The sequence below is a fragment of the Scyliorhinus torazame genome, chromosome 17, assembly GCF_047496885.1.
Source record: "Scyliorhinus torazame isolate Kashiwa2021f chromosome 17, sScyTor2.1, whole genome shotgun sequence".
Lineage (NCBI taxonomy): Eukaryota > Metazoa > Chordata > Chondrichthyes > Carcharhiniformes > Scyliorhinidae > Scyliorhinus > Scyliorhinus torazame.
Genome location: NC_092723.1, coordinates 33315344 through 33328029, shown reverse-complemented (window position 1 = coordinate 33328029; position 12686 = coordinate 33315344). Strand labels below are relative to the sequence as shown.

At 48.0% G+C, this 12686-nt stretch overlaps 1 protein-coding gene across 1 annotated transcript in view; it reads left to right on the top strand.

The window, feature by feature from the left end:
• The window catches only part of cfap276 (cilia and flagella associated protein 276), a 32790-nt gene extending 22170 nt beyond the window's left edge, over nt 1-10620 (top strand). The window contains exons 4-5 of the mRNA XM_072480298.1: nt 7898-8100; nt 10375-10620. Coding sequence (XP_072336399.1) covers nt 7898-8100; nt 10375-10445 — 274 coding nt within the window. The 3' untranslated portion in view covers nt 10446-10620. The remainder of the gene's footprint in view (nt 1-7897; nt 8101-10374) is intronic.
• The last annotated feature ends 2066 nt before the right edge of the window (nt 10621-12686 follow it).

Sequence of the window (12686 nt, the reverse complement as noted above, 5' to 3'; positions counted from 1 at the left end):
GGAGGATCCCGCCGTTGGTGAATCCAGTCCCATAACTTTAAATTTTTTATATAAAACGTGAAGGACCAGACTCACAGGATGACTAATTAGTTTTGACAACAAGGAAAAAAACATTTACAAATTTTAAAACAGTGTTTTTCAAACTTTTTTTCCCGGGACCAGCTTTTACCAACTGGCTCCCCTTCGCAACCCATGCCAGCTGACCTTCACGACCTACGCCGGTCGACCTTTGCCATACATGCCAGCCGGCCTTGGCGACACACACCACGTTCGCTTACCATTTAAAAAATAAATTTAGAGTACCCAATTCATTTTTTCCAATTAAAGGGAAATGTAGCATGTTCAATCCACCCACCTTGAACATCTCTGGGTTGTGGGGGCGAAACCCACGCAAACACGGGGAGAATGTGCAAACTCCACACGGACAGTGACCCAGAGCCGGGATCGAACCTGGAACCTCGGTGCCGTGAGACTGCAGTGCTACTACTGCACCACCGTGCTGCCCTTGTTCGCTTACCTTTGGTGCGAAAGTGAGCCTACTCGGTCCTCACTATCACACTTGAAACAGGTGCAAAGGAGGAGAGGGCAATGCGCATATCAGGTGCAGACTTCAGCCAATGCCATTGTGCTGTCTTCGTCTTTGTGGAAATGGAAAATCCAAGCTCTAACGTATAGGTCGTCGTCAAGGGCAATACCAAAAAAGCTCATTTTAATCAGCACTGGATACTCCTGGGAGATGCTTCTCTAGAATGCTGACAGCCTCATGGGCTTTTTAATGAGGTATCACAGGTCAAGTACAGCAGCATCATCTTTTAATTTGGCGTCAGTTGTAAGTTACTAACTGACTCTGGGGTCTCAACTTCAACCCACCCACCGCTTCTGGCTGGATAACTGCACAGAGCCTCATTTCTTTTCATTTAAAAAGGTGGCAGTGGTGCCATTTTCAATTTAAAAGCCAGAAGCGGCCATCGGGCGCATCTCCGGCTATCAGGACCACCACAAGAATAGCTCGACTGATCACTCCGAGAGTCTCCAGACACCTGCCCATGACCCACCTGTGGGTCGTGACCCACACTTTGAAAAATCCTGCATTAAAAGATTTTATTATGATACAATGCTCCTTTACATCCTCTTAGTTTAACAAATACACAGGTTTTAAGATTAATACAGATTACTAAGCATATCTTAAGATACACAACATCTCTTTAAACAGACAAGCTGGCTGTGGTCAAATACACTCTCCATTCTGAACCATAAGTGAATGTCTGTGGATTTCTCCTAATAATCTACCCAGATGATTGTCCAAATTGCACTCCCAGAAAACATGTTTTAAAATCTTCTTTCACAACACTGCTTTCCATTCTGAAATCCAGTCCAGGTTTTCCAAATAACTAGGAAACAAAGATTCTGCTCCACTTTTAACAACAAATCTATGTTTTACTACTTCCCCTTTAGGATTGCCCTTAGTGTTGGTTGGGGTTGCTGGGATATGGGGATAGGGTGGAGGTGTAGGTTTGGATAGGGTCCAAGAGCTGGTGCAGACTCGATGGGCCGAATGGCCTCCTTCTGCACTGTAGATTCTATGATTCTATGATTTCTTTGTCTTAACTGTTGGACAAACTGTTCACAATTGCTTTAACTATCGATTCTCAAACTCTATTAAGATGGCATCAAACTTCCCATTTGAAATCTGCTTACTACAACTGTCTTTTTAATTTGGAACACTTTGTTTGCTTTCCCCCTTGAATTCTCCTGAAAATACATTGGTCTCAGTTCTCTTACCCAATTCTCTGGTTATCTGGTTCTTTGGGTAGCCAGCCTCTTTGCAGCTCCCATCCTGTCCAGTTTTTCTTCTGGCAGAGTTGAAAAATGTTCACTCCCCAGTGTGCTGTCTCCAAAAAAATTTAGCTAAAAAATAAAACATAAAACCTTCCTTCCATAAAAGGCCCCTATTGCTAAGCAACCACTACTACTTCTATTTACTCTTTATGCCACAACCTATCTAAGCACAATAGAATCACAGTTGGAATTTAAACCAACTCCCACACATAAAAACACCTTTGTCCAGCATGAATCTAACTATAGATTTTACCCTTTGTGGCACAAGAACATTAAATTAAATCCATTTAAAACTATACCTTATTTCTAATATTTACCTACACAAATATAAATCCCTTAAAATGACCTTTGTTTTCCTAACACACCAACTATGGATTACTTCAGATATCTGGCTTCTTGCTAGCCGACTTCACCAGGTCCCCCACCTTGCCACTCTGTCTTCAACTAAGAGCCTCTCTCTCTGCGACGTTCTTTAAATTCATCGAGCAGTACCTTGTTGAGATTCCAGTTCTTTTTCCTTTTGACCAGCTTTCATAGGACTTCTCTTTCCATTCCCTAGACTCATCTTTCATTCTCACTCCACAGTATAAATATTTCCCACTTTCTCTGTCTGTTAGCTTTGACAAAGTCATCGGACTCGAAACGTTAGCTCTTTTCTCTCCCTACAGATGCTGCCAGACCTGCTGAGATTTTCCAGCATTTTCTCTTTTGTTGTAGAAATATCTGGGGCTGGATTATCCGACCCTTCGCCGGGTCGGAGAATCGCCGGGGGCTGCCGTGAATCCCGCACCCGCCGGTTGCCGAATTCTCCGGCACCGGATATTCGGCGAGGGTGGGAATCGCGCCGCGCCTGTTGGCGGCCCCCCCCCCGACGATTCTCCGGCCCATGATGGGCCGAAGTCCCGCTGCTGGAATGCCTGTCCCGCCGGCGAGAATCAAACCACCTCTCATACCGGCGGGACAAGGCGGTGCAGGTGGGCTCCGGGGTCCTTGGGGGACGGGGACGCAGGGCGATCTGGCCCCGGGGGGTGCCCCCACGGTCGCCTGGCCCGCGATCGGGGCCCACCGATCCGCGGGCGGGCCTGTGCCGTGGGGGCACTGTTTTCCTTCCGCCTTCGCTATGGTCTCCACTATGGCGGAGGCGGAAGAGACCCCCTCCACTGCACATGCGTGGGGATGCAGTGAGCGGCCGCTGACACTCCCGCGCATGCGCCGCACGGCAAAGTCATTTCCGCGCCAGCTGGCGGGGCACCAAAGGCCTTTCCCGCCAGCTGGCGGGGCGGAAATCAGTCCGGCGTGGGCCTAGCCCCTCAAGGTGAGGGCTCGGCCCCTCAAGATGCAGAGAATTCCGCACCTTTGGGGCTGCGCAATGACGGACTGATTCGTGCCGTTTTTGGCGCCGGTCGGCGGACATCGCGCCGATTACGGAGAATCCCGCCCCTGTTCTTTCGCTTCTGGGACTTGCTTTCCGACTCTTTCTCCATCATACTGCCTCTCTGCCGTCAATTTCTGAGAGAGCTGCTTTCTTCTCAGATAACTGATTCCAGCTGAATCACACAAGTGCTTATACTTTTCAGCTTGGGCCCCTGTTTACTAAGTAACAGCCTAGTCTTTCTTTAACCATTGTTTGTTTGTTTTCAAGTCGTAAACCCTTTAATTAAAATTCAGGCATAGTTTAAAAGGAAACCAAAATCCAGGCACAGCAACATTTGTTTAACAGATAGCTAACTCAAGGTTTAACTGTTTCTTACACAGAAACACAAAATTAAACTTACTTAAAGCTATACCGTATTTCTAATACCCACAAATACAAAGAGATTACTTAAAACTACCTTTGTTTGCTAATAGTGTTGTCCAAAATTGTATGTAATGGAACAAAATTGATTCGTATTTATGGAACCATTCAATATAAATCAAAAGATAACATTCTGTCATTATGCAGGTTGCGAGTCCAGCTCTGGTCTCCTCATGTTTGGTAACAGAGTACTCTTGGAAAAGGCCTACAGAAGACACATGGGAGTAACTCCTATCTTTAATGCCCATAACTACTTAGATAAGCTTAGGTACCTGGGTTTCCTCATTTTAATGCAGAAGCAACCTGATAGATGGGGAGATCTTGTGGCGCAGTGGGTAACATCCCTGCCTTTGAGCCAAAAGTTCTGGGTCTGAGTGTCATCCCAGTACTTAATGGCCAAGGAAGGTGCATTCATAACGCAGCCAAACAGGTTGAGTATCAACTTTCCAATCCCTCCTACACACACCAATGGCAGGCGGTAAAAGTGGGAGAGACTCCTGGTCTGCCATTCTTGATGAAGAGTGGCACCCCTCAAGCCCCTGGCAATAGACTAGTGACCTGTTCCAGGTTAAACTATCTATGGAAACATATATAAGGAAGTATGCCTCATGCCCAACTAGGTTTGAAGGTCCATGAAATAATGAAAGAGTTTGATCGGGTGACATATTGGGGAGACCAAGAGGTTCCCGAGGGTGGAGGAGGAGCAGGTGGCTGGGCTTGGGGCACCGGTAGGGCTGGAGGAGCTGACTAAGGGGCTGGGGAGTATGCAGACGGGGAAGGCACCGGGGCCAGATGGGTTCCCGGTGGAATTTTACCGGAAGTACATGGACCTGCTGGGCCCTCTATTAGTGAGGACTTTCAATGAGGCGAGGGAGGGGGGGGGCCCTACCCCCGACGATGTTCAAGGCGCTGATCTCGCAGCAGGGCAAGGACCTATTACAGTGTGGGTCGTACAGGCCAATCTCTCCTCAACGTGGACGCGAAGCTGTTAGCGAAGGTGTTGGCTACCAGAATTGAGGACTGTGTCCCGGGGGTGATTCACGAGGACCAGACGGGTTTTGTTAAGGGAAGGCAGCTGAATACCAATGTGCGGAGGCTCCTTAACGTAATCACGATGCCAACAGTGGAGGGGGAGGCGGAGGTAGTGGCGGCGATGGACGCGGAGAAGGCCTTCGATAGGGTGGAGTGGGGGTACCTCTGGGAAATGTTGAGGAGGTTTGGGTTCTGGGAGGGTTCATTAGTTGGGTTAGGCAACTTTACGAAGCCCCGGTGGCGTGTGTGGCCACGAATCGGAGGAGGTCGGAATACTTTCGGCTGTACCGGGGGACGAGGCAGGGATGCCCCCTATCCCCCTTGCTATTTGCATTGGCAATTGAGCTTTTGGCTATGGCTCTAAGGGAGTCCAGGAACTGGAGGGGGCTGGTCCGGGGGGGAAGGAACACCGGGTTTCATTGTATGCCGATGACCTGTTACTGTATGTGGCAGACCCAGTGGGGGGGGTGCCGAAGGTGATGCGGATCCTCAGCGAGTTTGGGGACTTTTCCGGGTATAAACTCAACGTGGGGGAAGAGTGAGCTCTTCGTGGTACACCCAGGGGACCAGAGAAGGGGGATAGACGAGCTTCCACTGAAGAGGGCGGAAAGGAGTTTTCGGTATCTGGGGATCCAGGTGGCCAGGAGCTGGGGGGGCCGACACAAGCTCAACTTGACGAGGCTGGTGGAGCAGATGGAGGAGGAGTTTAAAAGGTGGGATATGCTGCCACTCTCCTTGGCGGATAGGGTACAGTCGGTGAAGATGACGGTGCTCCTGAGGTTCCTTTTTATATTCCAGTGCCTCCCTATCCTGATCCCCAAGGACTTTATTAAGCAGGTCAGTAGGAGCATCATGGGATTCGAGTGGGCGAAAAAGACCCTGAGGGTGAGAAGGGTGTTTTTGGAGCGGAGTAGGGACAGAGGAGGGTTAGTGTTACCTAATCTGTGTGGGTATTACTGGGTTGCCAATGTGGCGATGATACGCAAGTGGGTAATGGAGGGGGAGGGGGTGGCGTGGAAGAGGCTGGAGATGGCGTCCTGTGTGGGAACGAGTCTGGGAGCACTGGTGACAGCACCGCTGCCGCTCCCGCCGACTAGGTACATCACGAGTCCGGTGGTGGCGGCGACTTTGAAAATTTGGGGGCAGTGGAGGCGCCACAGGGGTGAGGTAGAGGCTTCGGTTTGGTCCCCGATCCGGGAGAACCATCGGTTCGTCCCGGGGAGAATGGATGGAGGGTTCCTGAGCTGGCACAGGGCAGGAATTAGAAGGATGGGGGACCTGTTTTTAGATGGGACATTTGCGAGCCTTGGGGCGCTGGAGGAAAAATTCAGGCTTCACCCCCGGAAATGCCTTCAGGTACATGCAGGTAAGGGCATTTATATGACAGCAGGTGAGGGAGTTCCCGCTGCTTCCAGCATTCAGGATCCAGGATAGGGTGCTCTTGGGGGTGTGGGTTGGAGAGGGCAGGGTCTCGGCGATCTACCAGGAGATGCAGGAGGAGGAGGAGTCTTCGGTGACGGAGCTAAAGGGTAAATGGGAGGAGGAGCTTGGGGAGGAGATAGATGAGGGTATGTAGACGGACGCCCTGGGTAGGGTTAATTCTTCCTCCTCTTGCGCCAGGTTTAGCCTGATACAATTTAAGGTTCTTCACAGCACGCATATGACAGGGGCGAGGCTGAGCAGGTTCTTTGGGGTGGAAGACAGGTGTGGGAGGTGTCGGGGAGCCCAGCAAATCATACCCATATGTTCTGGGCGTGCCCGGCTCTGGATGGGTTCTGGAGAGGTATTGCGAGGACGATGTCTAAGGTGGTGAACACCCAGGTTAAGCCGAGCTGGGGGTTAGCACTATTTGGTGTATCGGACGAGCCGGGAGTGCAGGAGGCGAAAGAGGCTGGTATTCTGGCCTTTGCGTCCCTGGTAGCCCGGCGGAGGATTCTGCTACAGTGGAAGGATGCGAGGCCCCCAAGCGTGGAAGCCTGGATCAGCGACATGGAAGGGTTCATTAAATTGGAGAGGGTAAAATTTGCCTTGAGAGGGTCTGTGAAAGGGTTCTTCAAGCGGTGGCAACCGTTCCTAGACTTTCTAACGGGGCGTTAGGAGGTGGTCAGCAGCAGCAGCAACCCAGAGGGGGGACGGGGTGTACTTTGTGTTTTCTACTGTGTTTATGATTGCTTAATGGGGGTTTGTATATTGGGGGAATTCGTGATGTAGCTGTAAGATGTTTATTTATGTGTTCTTTGTTTTTCTTTTTTCTGGGGGGAGGGTTTGTTGAAAATATTAAAAAATTTGAAAGAAATATTTCTAAAAAAAAATTGTGGAGAACAAGAATATGAATCTAAACCAGGGGTTTTCAAACTCAGGGTCGCGACCCTCAGTGGGTCGCGGGCAGGTTTCGGTAGGTTCACGACACCTGGTCGCAGTATCCCCGATCGCGGGAGGAACGCCCAATGGCCATGACTGGCTTTCAAAAATGCCGGCAACAACGGAGTTTTGAGATTGCCGGTCTTCACGCGCATGCGTGCCGGATCAAGCAGTGCACAGGCCTGGAGCCCAGCGGGGTGGACCGCCTTCTCCTGACATTAGAGCGCTGTCCGGGGCAAGTTTTTTTTTTGTTGCAAATGACAGACTTCTCCCACCGGAAGCGGTGGCAGAGAGCAGGTCACACCCCGTATGATGACGTCACATGTTATGGGTGCGAGAGAGATTTCTCCATTTTGCAGCAACAAAGCAGCATAAAGATGATTTCTTGAGATATGGGTTATTAATTGTTCCACTGCAAATCAGGTTCAAAGTTCATGTGTGTTATATGCAGGGAAGCACTGGCAAATCAAAGTTTAAAACCCTCAAAACTTCAAAGATATTTGAAGACTGAACATGGTGAGTTCAGACAAACCTCGTTATTTTTTTCAACGGATCCCGTGTGGGTTGCAAAGGTTGGCCGGCGTAGGTTGCGAAGGTCGGCCGGCGTGGGTCTCGAAGGATGGCTGGTTGGTAAAAATGGGTCCCGGGTAAAAAAAAAACACTGATCTAAACTATGCAAGAATGGGAATTGACAGGATAGTAGATAGTGTTTTCCCAGGGACTAATGACAATTTGGAATAGATTGATATTGGCTATTATGATGGGTGCTGACTCTGCACATCAGAAATGCTGTTAAAGAGCAAAACATTTCATATCCTGTAAAATTACATACAACTTAACTGTTTGCTACATTTTCTTAATTACTTGCAGAGGTTGTTGGTTAGGCATGGATGAGCAACAACCAGAAGACATATTTCGTAGGAAAATAGCAAAGGAGGCAGTGCAAAAAGAAATTTGTGGTTGTGCACCTGAGGAGTCAGATGCCAGAGCTAATTATTTATGTGCAAGACCACCCCCAAGACTTTGGATGTCGCCAGCAAAATTACCCATTCATAGCATTGACGGAACAATAAGTGAGAAATCAGTTCTGTGAATTTTACATGTATTTATTTCTGTAATGTGTGTTGCCTAGCAAGCTTAGCTGCTGGTGTTAGGGTGCATCTGCCACCGTCCCCACTTCCTGCCCACATACATACCCTTCAATAGTTAGTTGTTTGAAATTAATCAGAAATAGGACATGTAAAGACTTCCAAAATGCAGTGGTTGATTCATTTTGTTTGGGCGTGAAAATAACTAAATGAACATCGCCATATAATCTCCATACATAAATAAAATTCCTAAGTGCAGAAGGAGGCCATTTGGCCCATCGAGTCTGCACCGACTCTCCGAAAGAGCACCATACCTAGGCTCACCCCCCTGCCCACCTAAGGGGCAATTTAGCATGGCCAATCCACCTAAACTGCACACCTTTGGACTGTGGGAGTAAATCGGAGCACTCGGAGGAAACCCATGCAGATATAGGGAGAATGTGCAAACTCCACACACACAGTCACTCAAGGTCAGAATCGAACCGGGTCCCTGGCGCTGTGACTCACCAGTGCTAACCACTGTACTGCCCTATAGCATTCACAAAATTAGGTCTGACATCAGTACAAAGATGTACAGGTTAGGTGGATTGGCCATTCTAAAGTGCCCCTTAGTGTCCAAAAGATTAGGTGGGGTTACTGGGTTACAGGAATAGGGTGTGGGCCTCGGTAGGGTTGGTGCAGATTTGATGGGCATTTAAATCAAGGAAATTTAGATATAGCTCAACATGAAAGGTGTAATTTTAACCCTGCTTGCTCTGTGGAAATCAGGTCAGCACACAGTTGAATTTACCACGAGACAATTGGTTTCCGACGTCAAGCTCCCTTTTCCAGGCTTCCATTTTTTTAAAATTTAGAGTACCCATTTAATTTTTTCCAATTAAGGGACAATTTAGCGTCGCCAATCTCCCTACCCTGCACATCTTTTGGGTTGTGGGGGCGAAACCCACGCAAACGGGAAGAATGTGCAAACTCCACACGGACAGTGACCCAGAATCGAACCTGGGATCTTGGGGCCGTGAGGCAGCAATGCTAACCACTGCACCACCATGCTGCCTCAGCCTTCCATTTTAACATGCTCTTTTGAGGTGACAGAAAGGACACCCACTGGTATCTGGCAGGTCTTTGTTTAAACCGGAGTGTTTCACCCCAGTGTCGGAGGCCGCTCCCAGCCCCCTCTTCTCCTGCCCCCAGGGGGCTAGGGGCGGTGCCGTGTCATTTACGCGCGCTGGGCCTTGGCGCCGCGTAAAAGCGGCGGCGCGTAAATGACGCGAACGGCACCGCGTAAATGACGTCACCCCGCGGTCGCCCCGCAAGAAGATGTTGGATGGATCTTGTGGGGTGGCGGAGGAAAGGAGGTCCTCCTTCAGAGAGTCTGGCCCGCCGATCGGTGGGCACCGATCGCGGGCCAGACCCCTTTTGAGGCCCCCCTCGGTGCAGGAACCCCCCCCCCCCCCCCCCCAGTGTTCCCACCCTGTTCCCGCTGGCAGCAACCAGGTGTGGATGGCGCCGGCGGGAACTTGTCGTGTTGGGCAGGCCGCTCGGCCCATTCAGGCCGGAGAATCGCCGCTCTCCCGTTACCAACGGCAAGCGGCGATTCTCCCAGGGGCCAGCCGTGATTCTCGCCGCGCCGGTTTGGGGTGGGTGGGAGAATCGCGTGCGGGCATCGGGGCGGCGTGGTGGGACTCGAGCGGCACCCGGGCAATTCTCCCACCCGGCGTGGGGTGGGGGGGGGGAAAGAGAATTCCGCCCATGTTGCTGCACCATCATAATTTCACCAAAATCATGTTGGAAGTCTTATTTCTGCTGCAGTTACAGTGAAGTTACAGTGACGCTGCAGCAGAAGGCCTGCGGAAAATTAAGAGTTGTTTTTATATTACTGAATTATGTATGAGAGGAAGGCCCAATTATTGATCTCTGTTCCATTATGAAATCTCAACTAGGATTGTAGTAGAACATTGCATTGTTATTTCTTCCTATGTGAGAGGGAAAAATATCAATTAACATTCTTCTCTGCTGTTAAGTACTTACATGTGAGCATGCAGTGAAGAGAAAGTCAATTTTAGAAGTGATGCTGCCCCAGTCAGATTCAAATATGCTCCTGGCACTCATTGTTGAGACACACTCATGCTATCACAGAGCTGGACACTACTAGACCTTTGAATTCTTGTCCTTCATGAGAAAACAGAAAAAGAAATTTGTTGTGGAAGAGATTGTATTTTAGTCTGAATGTTAACATGTTTTGTTCACTTTTCTTCACAGGAAGCCAACACACAGCTGCCACCAACCGGGGATATTCTAGAAAATTTGATGGCGGCTTCTTTACAAACTGAATTGGTAGAAGGTTCTTTACAATACTCGACTAATATTCTGATTGACTCTTTTGTTTTTCCCCTTCAATAACAAATGGCAAGATAAGGAGCATGTAGCAGCAATACCGTGAAGTAGAATCTCATTCATGGTCTTTTCATCATGAGAATTAAATGATTGCAATAAGAAAACTCAAAATGTTGTCTCTCAATTTTTAACTTTAAGCTTTTTTTGGACGTGCAATTCCAAGGTTAGCTTTGGTGCATGACCAAGGCAAGATTGTGTGGAAGTGAAGTTGGACATAACCATTTCCATGGGGGTTTTGCCACCACATCACTCCCTTTGCATTTCTTCATGCTTTTAGATTCTTCCTGCAATCAAGCCAGAAGGTCTTGAGTTCCCATATTTGCATACATTATCATGGATGTCAATGGCACTACTGCTCAGTGTTTCCAGTGTTTTTGCCCCACAGAGTATGGAAGTTAACTTGGAGAGTTACAAGGCACACCTGCAGAAGTGAAGAATTTCAGAGCTTGGAGTCTGGGGAGAATTATAAGTGAATTTCAATGTGAAGAAAGACAAATTGCAGCACCGATACACATGGACTTGTTTCTCACTGCTCCTGACAGGGTCAGACCACACCAGCTGATTTTTGCTTTGTCTCCAATCCTTATCTGCAGTCAGTACATATCAGCAGTAATTATGACATTCTCTGTGAGCATATTCTTGTATGCTGTTACAATGGCCACAGAAGAGGAGCAGATCGATAGTCAGGCAACATTTAAGGGGGAAACATAATCATTTGGATATTACAGATGCACCATAGAAAACATCCTATATGGCTGCATCACAGAATAGCAACTGTTCGGTCCAAGACCGCAAGAAACGTGAACACCCAGTCCATCACATGAACCCGCCTCCCATCCATTGACTCTGTCCACAGCTCCCGCTGCCTTGGGAAACTGGGCAGCATAATCATAGAATTTACAGTGCAGAAGACCCCTGCCACCCGGCTTACTCACTCTTCCAACTTCTTCTATCGAGCAGGAGATACAAAAGTCTGAGAACACACACAAACAAATTCAAAAACAGCTTATTTACCGGACTCCTAAACGACCCTCTTATGGACTGATCTGATTAATACTACACTCCTGAATGCTTCACCCAATGCCGGTGTCTATGTATTTACATTGTGTACCTTGTGTTGCCCTATTTTCTTTTCATGTACTAAATAATCAGTTTGAGCTTCACGCAGAACAATACTTTTCACTGTACCTCAGTACACGTGACAATAAACAAATCCAAATCCAAAGTTAAACTAATCTGCCTATCGTTACCCGTCTTTTGTCTACCTCCTTTTTAAACAATTGCATCACATTTTTGTTTTCCAATCTGCCGGAACCTCCCCAGAGACCAGCGAAGTTTGGTAAACTACCACGAGCGCATTTGCTTTTTCTCTCGCCATTTCTTTTAGTACCCTGGGGTGCATTCCATCAGCGCCAGGAGACTTGTCTACCTTTAGCCCCATTAGCTTGCCCAACACTACCTCCTTCGTGACAATGATCATTTCTAGGTCCTCACCTGCCATAGCCTCCTTGCCATCGATTACTGGCATGTTATTTGTGTCTTCCACTGTAAACTGTTCACTGCCTCGGCCATTTCCTCATTTCCCATTATTAAATCCTCCTTCTCATCCTCTGAAGGGCCAATGTTTACCTGAGGCACCCTTTTTCGTTTTATATATTTGTAGAACCTTTTGCTATCTTTTTATATTCTGAGCTAGTTTACTCTCATAATCAATCTTACTTTTCTTTATAGCTTTACGATTTCCCAATCCTTTAGTTTGCCACTAATCTTTGCCACTTTGTATGCATTTTCTTTCAATTTGATACCCTACTTTATTTCCTTAGATATCCATTACTGATTCTCCCTTTTCGTACAGTCCTTCCTTTTCACTGATACTTTGCTGAGCACTGTGAAATATTGTTTTGAAAGTCCTCCACTCTTCCTCGATTGCCCCACCATAAAGTCTTTGCTCCCAGTCTACCTTAGCCAACTCCTCCCTCATTCCATTGTAATCTCATTTGTTTAAGCACAAGACACTGGTATTGGATTTTACATTCTCACACTCCATCTGTATTTTAAGTTCAATCCTACTGCGTTCGCTGCTTCCGAGAGGATTCCTAACTATGAGATCATTAATTATTCCTGTCTCATTACACAGGGTCCGATCTAGAATGGCTTGCTCCATCGTAGGGTCCATT